At 36.0% G+C, this 20,868-nt stretch overlaps 1 protein-coding gene across 1 annotated transcript in view; it reads right to left on the minus strand.

The window, feature by feature from the left end:
- Positions 1-595: 595 nt before the first annotated feature.
- Positions 596-20,868, minus strand: part of 5-HT2B (5-hydroxytryptamine receptor 2B) — a 114,456-nt gene continuing 94,183 nt past the window's right edge. Inside the window, exons 5-8 of the mRNA XM_073079522.1 lie at positions 19,417-19,615; positions 12,562-12,685; positions 3,527-3,634; positions 596-2,266 (exon numbers count right to left, since the gene is read on the minus strand). Of these exons, the coding sequence (XP_072935623.1) occupies positions 1,372-2,266; positions 3,527-3,634; positions 12,562-12,685; positions 19,417-19,615 (1,326 nt within the window). The 3' untranslated portion in view covers positions 596-1,371. The remainder of the gene's footprint in view (positions 2,267-3,526; positions 3,635-12,561; positions 12,686-19,416; positions 19,616-20,868) is intronic.

Genomic DNA, 20,868 nt, shown 5'->3' on the forward strand with positions numbered 1-20,868 from the left:
TGCAGCCGTATTCGTACCAGAAACTAATTTACCACTTTCAAATGGCAAAAATAACAACTTCCCAATAAAACGACTTGGTCTTTCGTGTATAAAAACTTAAAAAAATCCATTAATGACGAAGGAAAAATTGTCGGAACGTCTGTATTTAAAGGTTTTTGGAGGTTTCAAGAATTTTGAAGTTAATTGAATACTTAGATATTATTACGCAACTGAAATATAATTTCAATTTTAGAATTTATCAGAACTCATGTTTAGAAATGGAATTTAACATTAAATAACAGGTATTGCTTACAGATAAGCGATCTTATTTCTAAATTAATTTCTCAGAAATCCTGACTATCTCATCAAGTATTTCTTGAATAATCTATTCTTGGAAAGTGTGCCTGGAAAGCGATAATGAAGTGTACCTGTTATTTTGTTATCTATTATACTCATCGTAATAATCGTGGTCTGTCCCACGGCTGGATACTCTTCTCTAAGAATGAGAGGGATTTAAGTCCTAGTCCTCTACACTGTGCAAAGTGCAGATCAGTAGACTTCACACACCTTTGAGGTTTTTTAGGACTTCTAGGCGTGCCGGTTTTCTCGCTCAGGTTTAATTCCTCATCGTTTAAGGGATAATTAATTTCTAATACACACAGAGGAAATGAAACATCTAAAGTGGGCCTGGGATTGGAACTTTAGACCCCATTATAGAAACTCAATACAAAACCAATATTCGAACTCAAACCCATAAATAAGAAGCCAAGTTTCTAACCACTAAGCTATTGATTATATCCCCATCCCAGTCAATAATAGTTAATTAACTTGAGAATCTTGCTTGCGTCTCGCTCGGCACGTCACGAATTTCATGTCTTACTTAGTTATTGGATTAGTTTGAACGGAATTTTCCGGTGGAATCCACCCGGAATACTTAATTGTTTAATTTTGTCGATATATTTCAAGAGTTCTTTTTCCATTCTTCAAGTTTCAAGGAGGTAGATTCATTTATGGTTCGATTCCGGAGGAGTTTAAAAAGCATTTTTATGTTTATTATTGCTAAAAAGAGCAGTGTTTTTTAAGCGTTCAAATCGAGGTTGTAAGATTTTGCCTTACCATTTCATAAAATCTACGCGAAGCTGATGAGTGAACAGGTACAGTTATGAGGTCAGAATACGGCGTACACTATTACAAGTAGAAATATATTGCACAGTTAGAAAAATAGACACTGCCCCTAAGTGGCGTTCGGTCTACCACCGACGTACTAAACTAGAAGCGTATTTCTTTAAAGCTCGTTAGAGTTCACACAAACTGAGATCGAATGTTCTTGTTCACTGAGAGCGCGCTGAGCCCCGGGTCTGATGCTGGCCGGACGCGCTCCCAGGGTGCGGGCTACCTCCTCGCCTTGCAGTACTGACACGACAACACTTTCTTGAACGCTTGCCGGAACACTTTGTTGAATATGGTGTAGAAGATCGGATTCACCATCGAGCTGGCGTAACCCAACCACAGCACGAAATCGAAGACCCAGCTCGAGATTCTCTTCTCGCAGTCAGGACAGACAGCTGGCACCATGTTGAGGATGAAGAATGGCGCCCAGAGGACGACGAACGTGAAGAATACGACCCCTAAGACTTTGGTAGCTTTTTGCTCCAAACGTAGAATTCGGCCGTGTCTGGATGAATTTCGAGAAATTACACTGGAATTTCTCGAGTGATGTGCTCGTGGAGTCTGGCGTTGAGGACTCGGGTTCACAGATGGTTGGGTTCTGTTTATCGATCTTTGGCTTCGTATAGCCCTTGCAGGGGTCGATAATGTTGTTCTCGCACCAAAGCTAGAACCTCTTCTGAATCGCCTTGCTTCATCCCAAGTCACGATAGACGAGGCGCCTCGACTAGGTCTTCTATACAAAGGAGTAGAAGGTTCATCGTCCTTCATACCGTTACGAGGGAATCCATTGCAGCCGTTAATCTCCCCTCCTGGGACAATTATAACTTCAGTGGTTCGTCGTGGTGGGGTGGAATCTGATCCAAAGTAAGGACAAGTGCACGGAGGGGGTAGAAGAAGACCGTCTTCAGAGCTACGTGATTTTGCTGTTAATGTTGTTGGTGCTAGAAGACCATCGTTACCTTCGTCATCAGAGGCGCTGCGAGCTCTATTTAGAGGAGTATTTGTTTCTCCAGTAGAAGACGGTCGTCGTCTGTCCTGAAGCATCGAGGATGGGGAGCTCGATGATACGCTCAAAGACCCAGGAGTGAGCATGCCACCTCTCTCAGACATATTTGTCCTGTAAAATATAGGATTGTTAAACGACTTGTTCGACAGTTTGTATTACAGTTACTAAATCAGTTATACTAAGAATCATAGAGTGCAAAGGGTGTTTTAAGGGTAAGGGAACGGCACATATTATATTTATTTATTGCGAGACATTAAGATCGCTATTTTTAATTCGGGTGTAATTTAAGTGTAACGCACCATTTAAGTTAAAATAACTATGTACCTAAGTACAATAGCATATAAGTTATTGCCAAATAATAATAAACAAGGACATTACTGACTTTAAAGCTAAAAAAATACTCTTTATATACCACATTGTTTAATAAAACTCATAACAATTTAAATGGTTTAAATACAGAGGTTTCGCATAAAAATATTCGTTCCTAAAGAAAAGTTCGAATGTAATTAAATGTACATTAATTTACTTTGCCGAAGCTTCATTCATATTAAAACTTTATTGGATCAAAGAAAGTTATACGTCGGAACATGAACGAGCACTTGTTTATCTTTTTAATCTCGTATGTTTCAAAAAGTTTGTGTCGAAGCTTTTGCTATTAATTTTTACCAGGCAGCGGAGGGTTATATATTTTGCGTGTTACATACACGCAAAATATATATGTTTGCATGTCTTGTTCTTTAGTATCCCAAATGGCTTGACAGGTTTAAGCACAACTACGTGATTTTGTTGGATACGTCTAAATTGTGAAAGCGACCTAGGCTATATAGGCACGCTGATTTTTGCAATATTTTTTTAATTAATCTCGTATATAAAATATATTAATATTATAACATTCGACAAAGTTTTTATATCGAGGCATTTGACTACCTATTTTTAGTAACTTAAAACTTAAGTAGGAGCTTTCATCAGCCTCTACAAGCCGTAATAACCATGTAAGCAGATACTGCTGCACATCTTCAATTTAATCATTTTTTGAAGATCCTATCTTAAACCGGCAACATTACATACAAATAAGTTCTATAACTAGCCTTTATATTATGTCACATACAAAGTGTATAAATGAATATGTGATGTGTGGAAACGATGTGCCAAAATTCGATTATTTCACATTCAAGTACCTATTAAAATAAAGTATATTTTCAGAAGCATGTACTTATTAAGTAAAGCTAACGCTTCATTAACGAATTATCCGCTAATTATGGCAGCTGCGTTAATTAACGAAAAAATAAATGTAGCTTTAATTAAAATAATTTAACCACTACATTCCTATTTATTGCACATAGAATAAGCAAACAAGTAAAAGCATAATACCCTCTGCTCGACGCTTTGGACGCAGCGGAAGCTTCCAAGCCGCGGGAGAGACGCAACATCTCGGCCCCAAAGTGATGAAGTGCACTCATGGCGGACGGCGCGGGCTCACTGTGCAACACAACATATAATGAGGACTACACACACATATAGCACATAGACTTATATAGCATCTATTTGCGGACTTAAAATTAATCTCGGCCCTACTGTGATCAAGCGTACTTAGAGCGGACGGCGGGACATTAATGCAACATAACACATAATTACATCTACACACATAAAGACATGCACTTAAGGAGATAACGGCATCTTTTGACGATCTTAAAAATGAATCTCAATCCGTGTAAGGAAGTACTCTCATGGCGGACGGCGCGGATTACAACATATAATGAGGACTACACACACATTAGCACATAGACTTGTATAACGTAGTGTAGCATCTATTGACGGACTTAACATTAATCTCAGCCCCAATGTGATGAAGCGTACTTAGAGCGGACGTGGTGAGCATAATGCAATACAACAAATAATGAGGACTACACGCTCATATAGCACATTTTATAGCGCAGAGTAGCATCTATAGACGACTTAAAATTAATCTCAGCCGCAATGTGATGAAGCGTACTTAGAGCGGACGTCGTCGAGCATAATGCAATACAACAAATAATGAGGACTACACGCTCATATAGCACATTTTATAGCGCAGAGTAGCATCTATAGACGACTTAAAATTAATCTCAGCCGCAATGTGATGAAGCGTACTTAGAGCGGACGTGGTGAGCATAATGCAATACAACAAATAATGAGGACTACACGCTCATATAGCACATTTTATAGCGCAGAGTAGCATCTATAGACGACTTAAAATTAATCTCAGCCGCAATGTGATGAAGCGTACTTAGAGCGGACGTCGTGAGCTTAATTCAATACAACATATTATTATAATGAGGACTACACACATATAGCACATAGAATTATATAGCATAGAGTAACATCTAATGACGGACTTAAAATTAATCTCAGCCGCAATGTGATGAAGTGCACTGAGCTCTATGAATACTACACACAATACTATACCCATACATGGCACATCATTTAATGTATAGGACATAAAGTGGTATCTACTGATGGACTTAAGAATAATTTCGACCCAAAGTGATGAAGCGAGTTCAAGATTGACAATGCGAGCACACTTTGCGACACAACATCGACTGTGGATAAAAACATACGACACATACATTTGTAGGGCATGAAGCGGTATCTTTTCTTAGACGTAAAAATTAAATTTCCGCCCTTAATTGATAAAGTGCACACATACGAACGGCATAGTCTCATTGTACAACACAACGTACAATGCGTACTACATACATAGCACATAGATTTATAGAGAATATAGCGATATCTATTGACGGACTTAAAATTAATAAAGGCCCTAAAACGAAAAGTGTATAGGCACTATCTGTTACGTGGTATTAGGTACGTTAACAATGAGAATCATTTACGTTGAATAGTTAAATTTCTCCAGCCTCAAAATAGTGGCGTTATTTAAACCGAAATAGAGTAGCCTCAAAAAGATTGGATAAACCGAAATAGACTTGACAGTCGAATTTAATGCGCCGTTCCACTCAACGCCATCCTACGTGACCAATTAGTTACGTCGAAAGCGATTCAAATTTGAATAAATGTAATTAATGCCGTGAAATGTAGTGACAATTTGTGCGGAAATAAATTGATGTGTGCTTTTTTAATTAGTCTTTTTTTGTATTTGTAATTAAAATTGTTTATTTTATTGCCAAAATAAGAAACACATTCAGATCGTTATTTATTAACGATAGTCATAAATTTCTTAATGAATATAAAGGCCTCCGGTGACCCAAGAGCTGGAGTTTACCTCGGCCAGCAAATTAGTGTGTCAATTCAGCGAGGTAATTCTGCCTAGTATCTTGGGTACACTCCGTCGGGGCAGCGATATCGCTCATTTATTTTATTTATAAATTTTTCAGGTTAATCTTAGTAGTTTTAGTTTAAATATTGTTTTTTTTTTAATTGTATTGTAATTAAATAATTATATCCAAAAATAAATAAAAATAAAAATATACTTAAAGTAAATTTTCTAAAATATTTTCTTAGTATTTATCTATCTTAAAAAAACTCTTACACTTACACATTTTCAGAATTATCGATTAGTCAGTTTTCCATCATTCAGGTAGTATCATTATTTTATTAAATATATATAATAATTTTTACATTTTTCTTTGGGGTATAACTGCATATTTTTACCCGACTGCCAAGGAAGGGTTATGTTTTTCGCGCGTATCTTGTATGTTTGTCTTTCTTTATTTGATCCGATCTAACAAACGGCTGGATAAATTTCAACAGTTAAGGTGTCATTATATTTGTCTCAATGACCCGAGTGTCCTTAGATAGGTGTTAGTAAAAAAAAACCAAAATGGCGGATTTTTGGCGCGAAATAGTAACACATTTAAAAAAAAAAGTTAACCGAACCTATCAAGTAGGGTATCAAATGAAAGGAAATTAAACGGAGATTATAAAAACATATTTGTATATATATAAAACAGCAAGGTGACTGACTGACTGACTAACTAAATGACTTTTTCATTTTTCAGAAATCAACGTACATCCTAAACCAAGGACCTTACACTTCTGAAATTTTGCACATAGGTTCTCTATATAGCGTGAATAAGTACTAAGAAAGGCCTTTTGAAAATTCTACCCTAAAGAGGGTAAAATAGGGTAAAACAGTTTTTTTGAAATCCTTTAATTTTGAAGCAACTACTATAAAATTTTATATTTGGCTTTCTGGGGAGGAACAAGGACGCATTTATTTATCGCCCTCCGAAAAATCAACCCCGTAGAGGGTAAAATAAGGGTTTAAAGTTCATTTGAACAATCGTCAATTTTGAAACAAACACTATGAAATTTTGCATCAGGCTTGTTAGATAAAAATAATGAAATTCTACCTCTAACGAGGTAAAATAATGACCTAAACTTTGATTTACTGAAGTTATATATTTTATAGACCGTAAATGGTGAATTTTTTGAAATACGAGTAGAAACACGTTTTAAAAAAAGTTAACCAAACCTATCGAGTAGGGTGTCAAAATACAGGAAATTAAGAGGAGACTACACATACGTTATATAATATATCTTATATATAAAATTCGCGTGTTAGTTACCGTACTCCTCCGAAACGGCTTCACCGATTTTCACCAAATTTTATATACATATTCAGTAGGTCTGAGAATCGGCCACATCTATATTTTTTTACTCTTAAGTGATAAGGGTTGTTCACCCTTAACATTTTTTTATTTATTTGGCAACATAACGTTTGCCGGGTCAGCTAGTACATATAAACTCGTATATACACATCAAGATGACTGTGACTAAATGAGTGAGTTGCTGTACCAGAGATCGACGCAAAGGGAAACCGCTGAACTTAAGCGTGCTAGAATTTTACACATTTTTTAGGTTCTTTATATAGCGTAAATGAGCAACTACGAGGATAAAATAGGATAATATTGTTTGAACATCTTTTGTTTTTGAAGCAGTCACCTACTTTGAAACTTTATATGTGGCTTTCTGGATAAAAATAACGAAATGCGAAATAACGAAATGCATTTCCAAAAGCAGTGAAATAGTCACTGCTTTTGGAAATTCTACTTCAGCCTTTTTGGTGCAGTCGGGTTTTTGATTTTTTTAATTCATTACTTGTTAATGTTAAATTATTTACTGTTTCAATTTGTTTTCAAATAATTTATAATTGATAATAGACTATGTTGACTGATTTAATTCAATCAATCAATATTATCGTAGATGTCATTAAATTGAAAACGTTACGAATTTGGAACACTGTATAAGTAAACATTAATACCATTAAATTAAAACATTAATTTAAGCAGCTACAAAAACAAATACGTCTGTAGCTGCATAAGCGAAACCGCGGACTTCTTACAAATTTCCTTCAAAACCGCGGGGCGCATCTGGTAAAATATACATGAGATTTTGCACATTACAAACTTTGTTTGCATCACTTGAAAGCTAATGCTTTTTGCTCGTCTACGAAGTTGTAAACCCAATTCAAACACAGCGGAAAGCGGTATTAATGGTTCGCGCGTTCGCTGCCAAATTCAGCCACTCTAATTCATTTGCAACTTTGCTAGCAAAAAATAGTATTTGCATTCATTCGTCCTAACCTTTTTTTTATATAATATAAGAGTAGCAGACGAGCATGCAGTCCACCTGATGGTAAGTGGCTACTGCCGCCCATGGACATCTGTAATCAACCCCAGATAGGATTAGATATTCCTACCTGACGTCGGCCACAGATGCGCCGCTACCCCTGAGGACTAAGCTGGAATGCCTCGGAAAAGTCTTTCTCCCTTACCACACCCTTCAAACCGGAACACAGCAGCGCTTAACACTGCTGTTATTAAAAACCTAACCTCGTTAGTTTAGAAGTTTTTTTTAATATAGGAGTACCAGACGAGCATGCAGTGCCTGATGGTAAGTTACTGCTGCCCATGGACATCTGTAATTACCCCCAGATAGGATTAGATATTCCTAACTGAGGTCAGCCACAGATGCGCCGCTATCCCTGAGGACTAAGTTGGAACGCCTCGGAAAAGTATGTCTCCCTTACCAACCCTTCATACCAGAACACAGCAGCGCTTAACGCTGCTGTTATGAGGCAGAAATTAGTGTGACGGTGGTGGTGCGGAAGGCGAAGCACAAAAGCTTCTACCACCTTTCATTTGCAACTTTACTAGCAAAAAATAGTTTTTGCATTCATTCGTTCTATTCTCGTCAGTTTAGAAGTGTGGAGTATGAGAGCACGGAACGCGTAAGAGCATTTCAAGTTATTTCTCATGAGGAACATATTTTAATGGAGGTAATGTTTGATAGAACTGTTTTTAAAAATTGCCACAAAACAAACAATGATCGTGAGTGAGTTTAAAAATATCTGATCGTTATTTCATATTTGACGCGTAGATACTTTACTTATTTGTGGCATTACAGCTATGAAAAGGATCAATTGATTTTATTGCATTTAATATATGTATTTATGTAAAGTAAGTGATATAGGTCAGTCAGTTATCATTAAGATTGGAAGTCAGAATAAGGACGTTACAAACTAGGACCCTAACATAAAAATAGGACCCACACCTTACAGGCTTTTTGGAGATTTCTACTGTGTTGAGTTCTTTACAATAAATTGAGGTTTGAATGTGAACTCAAATTAATATTTTACACAACACTACTACACATTTTTTACGAACGCATCAAAAGTAAATACAAAGCAGTCACGGCTATTACATTCACAGAACAGAGTAATGCGACCATGGCGTGTGGTGCTCAATTCCGGCAATTACTGTTCATTGTGAAAAACCATTTTATTTATTGCATTTCTTACAATTACTGCCCATTATGAAGTATTCCGCGTCAAATGCATTATAGACGACAATAATATGCGGTTTACTTTTTTAATTTCCATTTAGTGATGTGGCTTGACTTACAAATTAGTTATTAATTGCTATGATATGTTTTTATACTGTTTCAGTTTGCTTATTATTTTAAGCGCCTTAAATGATGATTTTATCAAGTTATCATTTTGGTAGGAATCAAGTAATAGAATCAGGACAGTTAGATTCGGAAGGTACCACCAGCGCACCCACTTGTAGCATTTAAAGGATAGAAAATTGGCGATACCGGCTGCCCTGATATGAGTGCCCTTAAATGAGAGAAAGCATCTGAACCACAAGGACATCACTACTATCATAAAACTATATAATTGAAGCAATTATCTCAACTATTTCTGTACCTGTTAATAACCCTGCTTCGATTCCTCAACAACAAAACATCTAAATAATTATAAGTTTAAGTTGTTTAAGATCTACATATGTGTACCGTGGAAGATACAATACTATCCAAACAATTGTTGTGGGACAACTTTTACCTACTTATATGAGGTGTAAGGTGAACTTAGCGGTAGCAACGTACATGTTAATGACTTCTGGCAATCCTATCAAGGCTTCAGACTAATCTTTAGAAGTAGCAACATCACAACAGTAAATGGCTTCTTGCCCTGTCCTATTAGGATTTGGTTAAACACCGAGTGATGGGATCATGGAGGGCACATAGTAGATTTAACGGCATGCAGCAAACGGCGTTTAATGTTATTGTTTTTGTCAACTTCCGTATCTGTCAACATCTAGTTTAGTCCGCGCCAAACTGCTAGTCCACTCTGAAGTTGTTGCGAACAGGTGTAGCCATACAATATACTATGGCGACGCGATTCATTTCTATATTCAGAGCGGACTAGCAGTTTTACGCGGACTATACAAATTGTGGTGACAGTGACACAAAAGACGTTATTGAAAATTAACTTGGTGCACCATAGAATTGTTACATTCCATCACTACGTACATACGTCGTTACGTATTTGCCCATACAAATTCCAATCAACGCCCCTAGCGGATTGTAACAGAACTATAGTAACAGTAACGTAACATTAAATGTCTAAATTGACAAAATGGCCCTTTATGTTTTGTCTCTCTTTTTTGCCAACATGTGAGGCAGACAAAAAGACTTGACTTACTAATTGTTACGTTTACTCAGTCTACTGAATCAAATGGAACAGAATAATGGATTGAGTAAACGCAACGTAAAATTGTGGAATGTTTTGAAAACTCATGGTAAGGGTACTGTTTAACAAATATCTACAACATGATCGTCGGCTGAAATCTCTTGAGTATTTTCAGGTAAGAGGAATTCGGTACTACTAAAAAACCTTACTTAAATGTTAAATAGGCCAATTCCTAATGGACGAGACCTAAATTTTAAATTCGTAAAACCCGTAAGGTAGAGATTTATCCTATTTTCCATTTAAACGACTTATCAGAAGCGATATCTTAACATACATTTAAAATTCAGTACTTATTAATAAACGTAAATAGCGTGAAACTATATGTTTGTTCTGTTTTTAATTAACACGCTTTTATTCGCCACAAAATAAATATAATAAAATTATTAATATAATAATTCAATTCAGAGTAAAAAGCGTGAGGTGCATTTTACTGCGGTTCATAACTATTCTCTCAGATAATTGCCAATAGAATCATTGTAACATTTAAAATATCAAGCACCCCACGTATTTATTTCTAGCAGTAACTCCTTGAGACTAAGTTGGGATGCCTGTAAGCGTCACCTTAACGATTATAACTTAACAGAGTTTGACACAGCGATATTATTTAAGGCAAAATATATGTGACAGTAGTTCCTTCGGATTCAACATATAAATGTTTCTACCATCATTCCATTAATCTCATTAAAACTAATTACTGTAAATTATATGATTTTAGACTAAATTATCGCGAAATTGAGACATTTTATTATGTAACGGGTAAAACCATCTTCTCTGTTAAAGTTCCTAGGATGTTTCTTGATCTCTGTTGTGTAGGATAATAGATTAATCTACCACTAGTACTTGTCAACGGTTTCTCCCCGCCACCTTAGTTTCGCTGTGACCACGATCCGTGCAACTGGGTCGAAATATCGGCAATAAAAACGCATATTGTGAGTACCCGTTACATAATAAAATACTGTAAATTAGCCTATCAAAACGTGATCAAAAATATAAAATTGTAATTAAAGTAATTTATAAATCTCAAATGAAAAACAGATATGCGGTCGCATTAATTTTCCGCATTAATTCAAAAACAGAATCGCGCTATTAATTAATTAATGAAATGTAGAATTACTCGTGTGAACACTTTGTATTTTACGAACCTTTTGTAAATTAACTATTTTGGTCAACAATTTACAATTTTGGCGTGATTGGAATAATATTACATGTGTAAAATGTATTATGGCTTTGGGTATGTTATAGTTAATAAACTATTATGCAAAATTTGGTAACTTATTTATTTCATTGAATATCATACACGTTCGTTTATAAATCTTTTGTTTATATTATAGGTTTTTAAGACACTTTTATTATTAGTAGTGATAGCCTTGTGGCTAAGAAACTCGGCCTCTCGAGCGAGGGGTCCGAGGTTCAAATCCCAGGCACGCACCTCTGGTTTTTCAATGTTATGTGCGTATTATAATTTAATTAATACTTGCTAAACGGTGAAGGAAAACATCGCGAGGAAACCTACATATCTGAGATTTATAAAAAAAAATCTCAAAGGTATGTAAAGTCAGTAGTCCACCGCGCTGGCCAAGTGCGTACTGGACGCACTTGGCCAGCGCGGTGGCCTAATCCTTCTCATTATGAGAGGAGACCTGTGCCCATCAGTCGGACAGTAATGCGTTGCTGATGATGATGATGATGATGATGAAGTAACAATGAAAATATGTAGGGAACTAAGAATGAAATGAAATCTTGAACTTTTACAACCCGCGTGGAGCGGTCACCATACCGGTCTGACGCGTAGAGGGTTTGATCCCTGGTCAGACAGATATTTAAAAAATGAAATTAGGTTTCTGTTTCTCGGTCTGGGTGTTTGTGTATTTGTCTCTGTGTGTGTTCATAGCACCCACGATACAGGGAATGCTAGTTTGGGGCTGTGACTGTAGAAAGTTATAACTTTAACTACTCTGTGTTTCGATATTAAACTTTGCATGTAGGTATGTAGCTCGGATGAAAATGCTATAATTCGTCATCTTAAAGTCGATCTGATAATGGAGTAAAGAGGCAAATAGATTTCAGTGGCTACTGATATACCCCTCGGGTTTGAGCTCACATTATTAGTAAAGGTTGGATTCGTAATTTTTATTTCATCTATACTTTTGTATTTATTTACTAAATCCAAATCTTTATATATTTACGATATGTAATTGTTACATACATCTAATACTTACTTTACATTTTACGTTATAGATATAGTCACTAAAGAAGCATGTAGATGCATGTGTGTCTAAATATTAATTAAGATTAGCGCAAGCATATACATTTTAGCACACTAACAAAATAACATAGATATTAAGCCTTTTAGTATGTTAAAGAAGAGACTTACCTGGAGTCTTGTAGCCAAAGGTCCCTGGTGTCAATTGGAGGTAGTTCCGTTTCCGTGGAGGCCGCCGAGTGCTGGGGCGTTCCACCTCTCGGGCCGAGAAATCTTCGCCAGGTGCAACGGCGTTCTGGGTAGACACATACTTATTAGTTTCAAGATATTAGCAGTAGTAACATAATACGGTGATAGTAGATACTAGTCATACAGCCTAGTGCTAGAAATTCGGCCCCTAAAATTGATGTTTGGCCCCCTAAATCCGAGTGTCAAATCCCAGTCTTTTTGAAGTTGTGTGTATGAGAGATTAGGTATCACTCGTTAGAACGGCGAAGGAAGATAGTGTTAAGAAACCTACACATCTGCGAGTTCTTAAAACTAAGTAGATCGTAGCATATACAAAGTTAAGAAATATCAAATATGGCTGAGAATACGAAAAATACTTTATTGTCATTGTTTTTGATTGATGTCATTAAATATACAACTTAGAAATCATCCGATAGGGATTTGACAATTAGTATTTGCGTCCCTAGTGATACCCTTTTTTTAGTTTAGATTTGAAGAGTGTGCCTAGACTATCTAGGTAGACATACTATTTAATGACATTAACTTAGCTTTTCGGAGCAGCAACACATCGGTGGTCGACTTAGTGCGATAACACACGAGCAACCGTTTGTATCCGTGATCGTCGGCGAATTAACACTCTTCAAGGCACAAACGACATAATACGCTATAAAATGGAAAATAAATTAAAAAGATATCCCCAAATCGTCTATATTTGCGGTTATAAAAAAGATATAAGCAATAGCATGTCGTGGAAGGTCGTACAAATATTAGTAATGGGAACCCTTTCAGGGAGACATTTCGTTGACATGTCAAACATGGGAGCTTTTAAGGGATTAGTATTGGATAAGTGTCGAAAGATATAACACTTGAAATGTTAAGGTAAATATTGAAACATCGGGTGTGTGGACAGTGTGTTAGGGATGGCGATTTAAGGTCCATAAAAATCGATTATTTTAATCGATATCCAGTAACAGTCGAGATTTTTGAATTGATTGATAGAAAATTAAAAAATGTGATATACACAGTTTTTTGCTGACGTATACGTATTTCAGTAATTGTTTCGTCTTGATGACCTATTTGTCTCGCTATCTTCGCCCCTTTCTAGCTGAAAAGATCGAAGATTGATTTTTGGAGGATCGATTATTTGGGCCTCTATTATATGTGAATCGATTTATCATACTTCGATTCAAATCAATTCAAGAATTGATCATTTTCGGAAATAATCGCCACCCCTACGGTGTGTTCGGTTATCGGCCCCGTACCGATGACGTTAGTAAGGATGTGATGACGTCATGTGATACAGATTTTTATTATAGACGTGGGAGGATAATGATGGAGTATGCCTGGAATTTATGTTTGACAAGTTATTTGATAATGATTTGTCTTATGTCGTCAATTTGAGTTTTTAATCCGGTACGAGTAAACATTTTTGATTTATTTATGTACAATGTGTATGGTATAATAATAAATTTATATTAAAACCACCAGACCCGGCAAACGTGTTGCCATTTAAATAAAATAAAATGTTAAGGGTGAACAACCCTTATCACTTAGGTATGAAAAATAGGTAGTAGCCGATCCTCAGACCTACTGAATATGCATATAAAATTTGGTAAAATCGGTAAAGCCGTTTCGGAGGAGTACGGTAACTAACATTGTGACACGAGAATTTTATATGTAAAATAAAAAATGTCGAAAAGGAAGCTTTTAGTAATTTCATTGTTTTTCGGATTGTTCTAGAAAAACTCTTTAGAGATCCATATCGTGGGCGTGCATTACAATAATTGGTATGCCATATTGGATTCATTGGTTGGACGTCATTAATGTAATGAAAGTCCTCTATTTCCATCCAAACCATACGAAAAAATTCAGTTCAATTTAGGTTAACTAGGTTAAATTCAGATGCAAGAGATTTAATCTCATATACATACATACGGACTAACAAAGCAAGTTAAATCTTGTAAAATTAGGCAAAAGCTTATACAATTAATTGATCGACTACCGTTATCGACATAAACTGTTGTTGTTTTAATAACTTACTTTCCCTCTTGCACTACCTCGCCAAAATATTTTTTTGTGACACAATCGGTAATTAGGTACAATTACACATATTTTTTGTCGGTATAGCAATATTTATTAGCACGTATTTTACGTCGGTATTCGATCGGTAAATCCTCCCAATATGCACAACCCCTTAGGGGTTACATACTTGTATAATATGGATACGTTGTAGCTTTCTTAGAAACTCGCAGTAGAAGAAAGGTGTTCGTTTTGGTTTACTTTCTTTAAAACAATAGTCTTTTGTACTTGCTATTGTGTATGCTTGGATGCACTACGTGTTCTAGGCATTTACAGTGTCTTTTCTTAAGAGTATGTTTAGTTAAATTGCCATGGTTAAATTTAGACTACATATTGTGGGAGAAAAAAATAATAGAAATTTTTAGACAATAAAATTTTGCGTCGATCTTTTTATGTTTCACTGTCGAGGTTTTCTTACCTATGAAGAAACGTAATTAACAAAATTGGTAGGTGAAAGTGTGGTTTGTAGAGTGTCATAATATATTTTCAAAACGTTCATAAGATCTCCAAAAAGTTTACTGAGTACTTTTTATCCGAGGTGATAGCGGTCAACTAATTAATTATCTTTAGTAACAATCCATATAGAGATGCTATTTCAGTCTTTACACGTGAAATGAGTTTAATTTATTTGGTCGACAAGGAACAAATGTTTATTACATTACATTACATTTTGTTAAAAAGGAAATATAATTAAGAATTTATTTACTCAACAACCCGCAAGTCCACACAAGCCACGACACGAGTAATACCTTTAAACAGAAAGCGTTTGCAGCGCTAAATAAAATCTCTCCGTGAAAAACTGTTCCCGTAATCCGCTTGTAAGGTACGTAATGGCTTTAATCCGAGATGTAATGATGATGCGAAGGGTTTCGGAGACTTATCCGAGTTTGATTGGAAGAGGGAAATCCTAAAAATTGAACGGTTGTGATTAGATGAGCGAAAAATAATTTTACGTCATGCGATGGGATTAGGGAAAAAATAATTTTAAATTATACTTAATTCGGCGTATGTAATAAATAAGAAAGGTTTGGGAAAAAAACGATAGGCTGAATAAATTAATGAAATAGAAATAATTATTTTTTCATACACTGAATAGCATAAGCTAAAACTCCGTTTATAATTGTAGGATAGTCAAGATTTTAATAATTTAATTATTATTATTATAGAGGAAATGCTGCTAACATTTTGGGAAACTTGCTTAAAGATAGCGATGCAGATAATTTCAATGGTAGTGTTTTGTTTTTATATTTTTGTTCTTAATTTTTCTGTATATAATTATGTTGAATTTGTAAATAAATTCTTATCTGAGTATTGTTTTTTTAAAGTTGAAGATAAATTAAGGATATAAATTAATAAATCTATAGACTTAAACTTGGGCGGTATTATTCACGAAGTCTACAAATATGAATCAAATTAAATTTCAGTCTCTACATACAAAGGAAGGTTTTGCCGCAGTCACTGCGCTTGGCTGTGTTGGTGACCGAAATAGATAAAAACGTCACAAGACATTACTGACCACTACGCTTCTGGATTAAATCCTTTAGTCGCCTACTAAGACTTCTCAGAAGATAGTGTGCTAATATTAGTTACATCACCTGTTTTGTAAGTGTTACTAATGTATTCAAATTACTTTATTATTCGTTTTATTTTAATTATTTATCTTCTGTGTTATTTTTCTAGTTTTAAGTTCTTATTTATATAATCATTGGCAGGTACGATTGTATGAGTTAGCATAAAAAATAACGCTCTTGACGTTTGAGTTATATTTTGCGCGGGAATAATAAAATGTTGTAAATGATTTCAAGAAATAGTTTTATTCAGAAGTGGGATATTCTCGATTGTCGATCATACATTAATGTATGATTGAAGTTATTGTTATTTGTTGTTATTAGCCAAAGGTACTGGTAGCTCCAGAGACGTACCTAGAATGTAAGCCCGTTAAAGACGGTGAATAAACATTTTTTTTAAATAAACGTTTATTTGTTGTAGACAGGTCACAACGTAATCCCAACCTACTTTCAATGAGATGATTATAAACGCGTGGATTCAGTTTCAGGCAGTTTAAGTAAATTATATTTCGGCTTTGAGACATTACTGTATACCACGGTCCGTTGGTTCAGAAACGTTATCATACCTCGCGAAATGAGATAAGGATCAGTATTTTCGGTAATAACTCCTTTATACCCAAAAATCTGATAGCTGTTCAGTAACTCTTATAATAACTGGAAACTGGATTGAAATTTGGAGATCGTATTTTAGATGAAAATAATCTCTTCATATTAAAATTCAGAGTAAATAATGTAAGAATAAAGACCTCGGGGAAGATCACCAACTAGGTGGTCTGACCAGATCAAAGGCCTCACCAAGATGTCTGTTACGGAGTGCTTTAGAAAAGCAGACAACCGAGCCCACTGGCTAGATATGCAGCACACCTGCATAAAAGACTTCCAAAGCAGGCGCGAACTTCAGCCATGAAGGAACGACTAAGAAGAAGAAAGTAAGAATATTGTTACAGGACATGATTTTACATGCGCCAAAAGTGTAATAAAGAGTTGTTGTATGTTATGTACGCTCTTCTACGGATACTCAGGCAGTGCTAGCCTAGTAGCTGAAACTAAGTTTTTACATCGGGAGTCCAAGGTTCAAATTCCAGGCCAATCACAATATCAGAACGTTTGATTAATACCGTTATAACGGCGAAGGAAAACATCGTGAGGAAACTTGCGCACCTGAGAAGTCTTTTCTGAGAAGTGGACTGGGGTCATAACACTTTTTACTTTAATAGGAGGCAGCTCAGCAGTGGGACAGTAATATTAATAAAGATAACATTTTTTATTAAAAGTATTTTAGCTACGATGATAAGAGCTGGGAGTTTTGACCACACGTTTTACGCTAATTAATTTGCGTGTTCTACACTTTTTCGACGTTTAATAACAAAGATAATACGGAAAATGCAAATTAGGAACGAGAAAAACCTGGTTTTGACCGACACGCGACATATTTTTCATGTTATCATATTTTTTACTGAGTAGGTTTTAGCACCGCCACACCTGCTTGCTTTTTATCGTGTTGCTATGTTTTGATTTGAACGTACATAATTGCTTGGCTTACTGCAATCCTAGTGTAGAAAGAAGACATTTAAATGTATGTTTAGTTGTTTGCCTGGCCGGGAATTCAACCCAGAACTCTATGTATCGGATATAGGTATATCCGATACATAGGTATGTATAATATGTCGATACATACCAGTATGGTAATTGTTGCACCAAGCGCTTCGTATGGTGTTACTTAAAATAGTTACTAGGCTAATTAAAATAAAAAGTCTGCCAATTCGCACTATACGTGGTGGACTATAGTCTAAACTCCTATTGATCTAAGAGGAGACCAGACCATGATAATATAGAACAAGTCAGCATAATCGGCATCCTCTAATCACAATTAATATTTATACGTCAAATATATTTGATTCCAAGCTGATCGACCCTAAAATAATGTCGCCTTAAAGTACAAAGCCTACATTAATTAAAAACATCAAACACAAACAGTCTGCGCAAGGAGCTAAAACCATTTATATTTGCTAAAAATAATATATTTTTCATAAAAACAACATTACTTCTTACGACTAATAAAGCTTAAGCGACGTTAAATCCGACGACCCTGTTGCAAAACGATCCGTCATAATACAGGCTTTAATAAAATGGCGTATTTTTAATTCAGTCCGCTAAATTATTTTTTTAAATGATTGATGCAAAGATTTTTTGTAAGGTTTATTTGCTTATTTTTCTCCAATAAAATTCAATGTAACCAAGTGATTTTAACATGTAAAGTGAAAAGTGACAAGGTAGTGGTTCAGAAAATCGGCCTCTTAATCGACGGGTCCGAGCTTCAAATCCCAGGCCTCTGATTTTTCAAAGTTATTTGTGTATTAGATATTAATGATCAGTTGTTTAAAAAGTGAAGGAATATATCATGAGGAAACCTGAATCCCGGAGAAATCAAAAAAAAATTCAAAAAAAATCAAAGCTTTGTGAAGTCTACCAATACGCACTTGGCCAGTACGGTGGAATATGCCCTAATCCTTCTCATTCTGAGAGGACACCCGTGTCCGAAGCGGGACAGTAATGGGTTAATGATTAAGGGATTTTAACATATTTAAAAAAAAGGCAAGATATATGGAATATTTTTGCAAAGGAAGCACCTGATTATCTTCAAAGATATAAGGAAAAAATGTAAACTTTCATATTTGAGACTTACTACAATGTCGCTTAAAGGTTTTTCTTTAATGTGAGTGACAGCCTGCTCCAGCAACCGCTCCCGACTGTCCTCGAATGTAGCGAGCTGTCTAGCGTAGCGAAAAAATTCTAAGTCTATGGTCGCTGGCGACAGCCGTAAATTGTCATTGCCTGTCTTGGGTGCATGCTAGTGACAGTCGACGACCGTCAGCGACGGTTGTCAGTGCGGTCTATCGCTCATATGTTAGAATACTGTCGCTCATCCGTTACCTCCCTAAGCCGTCTGTATTTATGAATCGCTTTGACGCCATCTTAAGACTGATTGATACAATAATAGCATCAGTGTTTCTCTGTTTCATAAATTAAACAACAATTAGAAAATTAGAAAATTCCAAAAACAGGGTCTGCAATTTTGAATTGAGTCGAACCATCTACCTTCAAATATCATATCATATACATATCATATACGGTTATCATGCCATAATACCGATTGGAATCGCACCGAGCCAGCCTGCAGCCCAGCCCTGGCCGAGCCCTTTCCGCTGCTGCGCCAGGAGCTGCACCGTCAAGGCGTAGGTCAGCAGCATCACGCCGAGAGGGATGTAGAAGGAGATCACGGATCCAATGGCCTTGTAAAGCGGATCCGGGATCTGACATGACCCGCCGATGAGAACTGACTCCTCGTTCTGTGGAAAGAAAAGTTTTATTAGCTGGGAAATATTATGTTAATAATAATTACTAATGAAACGATGTAGTCTCATGAAAAAATCTTGTTATGGATTTTTTGGGGACGCAAAAACTAGTATAAGACACCAAATCCTCAACTAACAATAACATTTTACAATTTGCATTTTACGATAAATCGATCGAATTGATAAAATAATTTGTAATGCTCAGTTTATCTTTTGGTTATCCGTCCTGTCTAAAAATGGATAATGTCTCCGTTTTAGGCCCGGACAAATATCGAAAAATGACAATGACAATGTATGAATAAATTGTCGAGTTTTTTTTACATAATGTAGGAGTAGCAGACGAGCATGCAGTCCGCCTGATGGTAAGTGGCTACTGCCGCCCATGGACATCTGTAATCAACCCCAGATAGGATTAGATATTCCTACCTGAGGTCGACCACAGATGCGCTGCTACCCCTGAGAACTAAGCTGGATCGCCTCGGAAAAGTCTGTCTCCCTTACCACACCCTTCAAACCAGAACACAGCAGCGCCTAACACTGCTGTTATTAGGTAGAAATAGGTGTGGCGGTGGTGTCGCCGGAGTTGAACCACAAAGGGTTCTACCACCTAATAGAAATGAAAACTTAAATGTTCACCCTTAACATTTTTTTATTTATAGGGCAACACAACTTTTGCCGGTTCAGCTAGTTATTGTATATTTGTTATGAGACTGATAAATGATAAACTTATCCACGAGTATGCCATATACTACAATGTATGCTTGTATGTCTTTGCTTTCATTATATCAGTGCTAGTGAAATTTGGATCACACACACTCTTTCACTCATAAACACTAAGACACACCATCACACACTCACACACACACTCACACACACATTCACACACACACACACACACACACACACACATTCACACACACACACACACACATACACACGCGTTAATATGAGTTGGACACGCTTTTAATTTAAGTAGTCATTATTCTTAAAACTATTTATAGATTTTGTTTTTGTATATTTCATTATATTTTTGTCCTGATGATGAGCGGGGCACCCAGTAATACGGGCTACCAACCCAGTACAGGGGCCCTTGCGCCTTGTTTTGTATATAATTGTACTTTAATCAGTCCTTTTTTTTTATTATTATGCTGGAGAAGTTTAGTATGGTAGACTTGCATACTTTTCGAGAAAATGTATTTCACAGAACTGTCAGGCATGTCAGATTTTCTCGATATGACTTTGTTTGT

The sequence above is a fragment of the Epargyreus clarus genome, unplaced genomic scaffold (genome assembly GCF_041222505.1).
Source record: "Epargyreus clarus isolate Ecla_fem2 unplaced genomic scaffold, WU_Ecla_fem_2.2 ptg000014l, whole genome shotgun sequence".
NCBI lineage: Eukaryota > Metazoa > Arthropoda > Insecta > Lepidoptera > Hesperiidae > Epargyreus > Epargyreus clarus.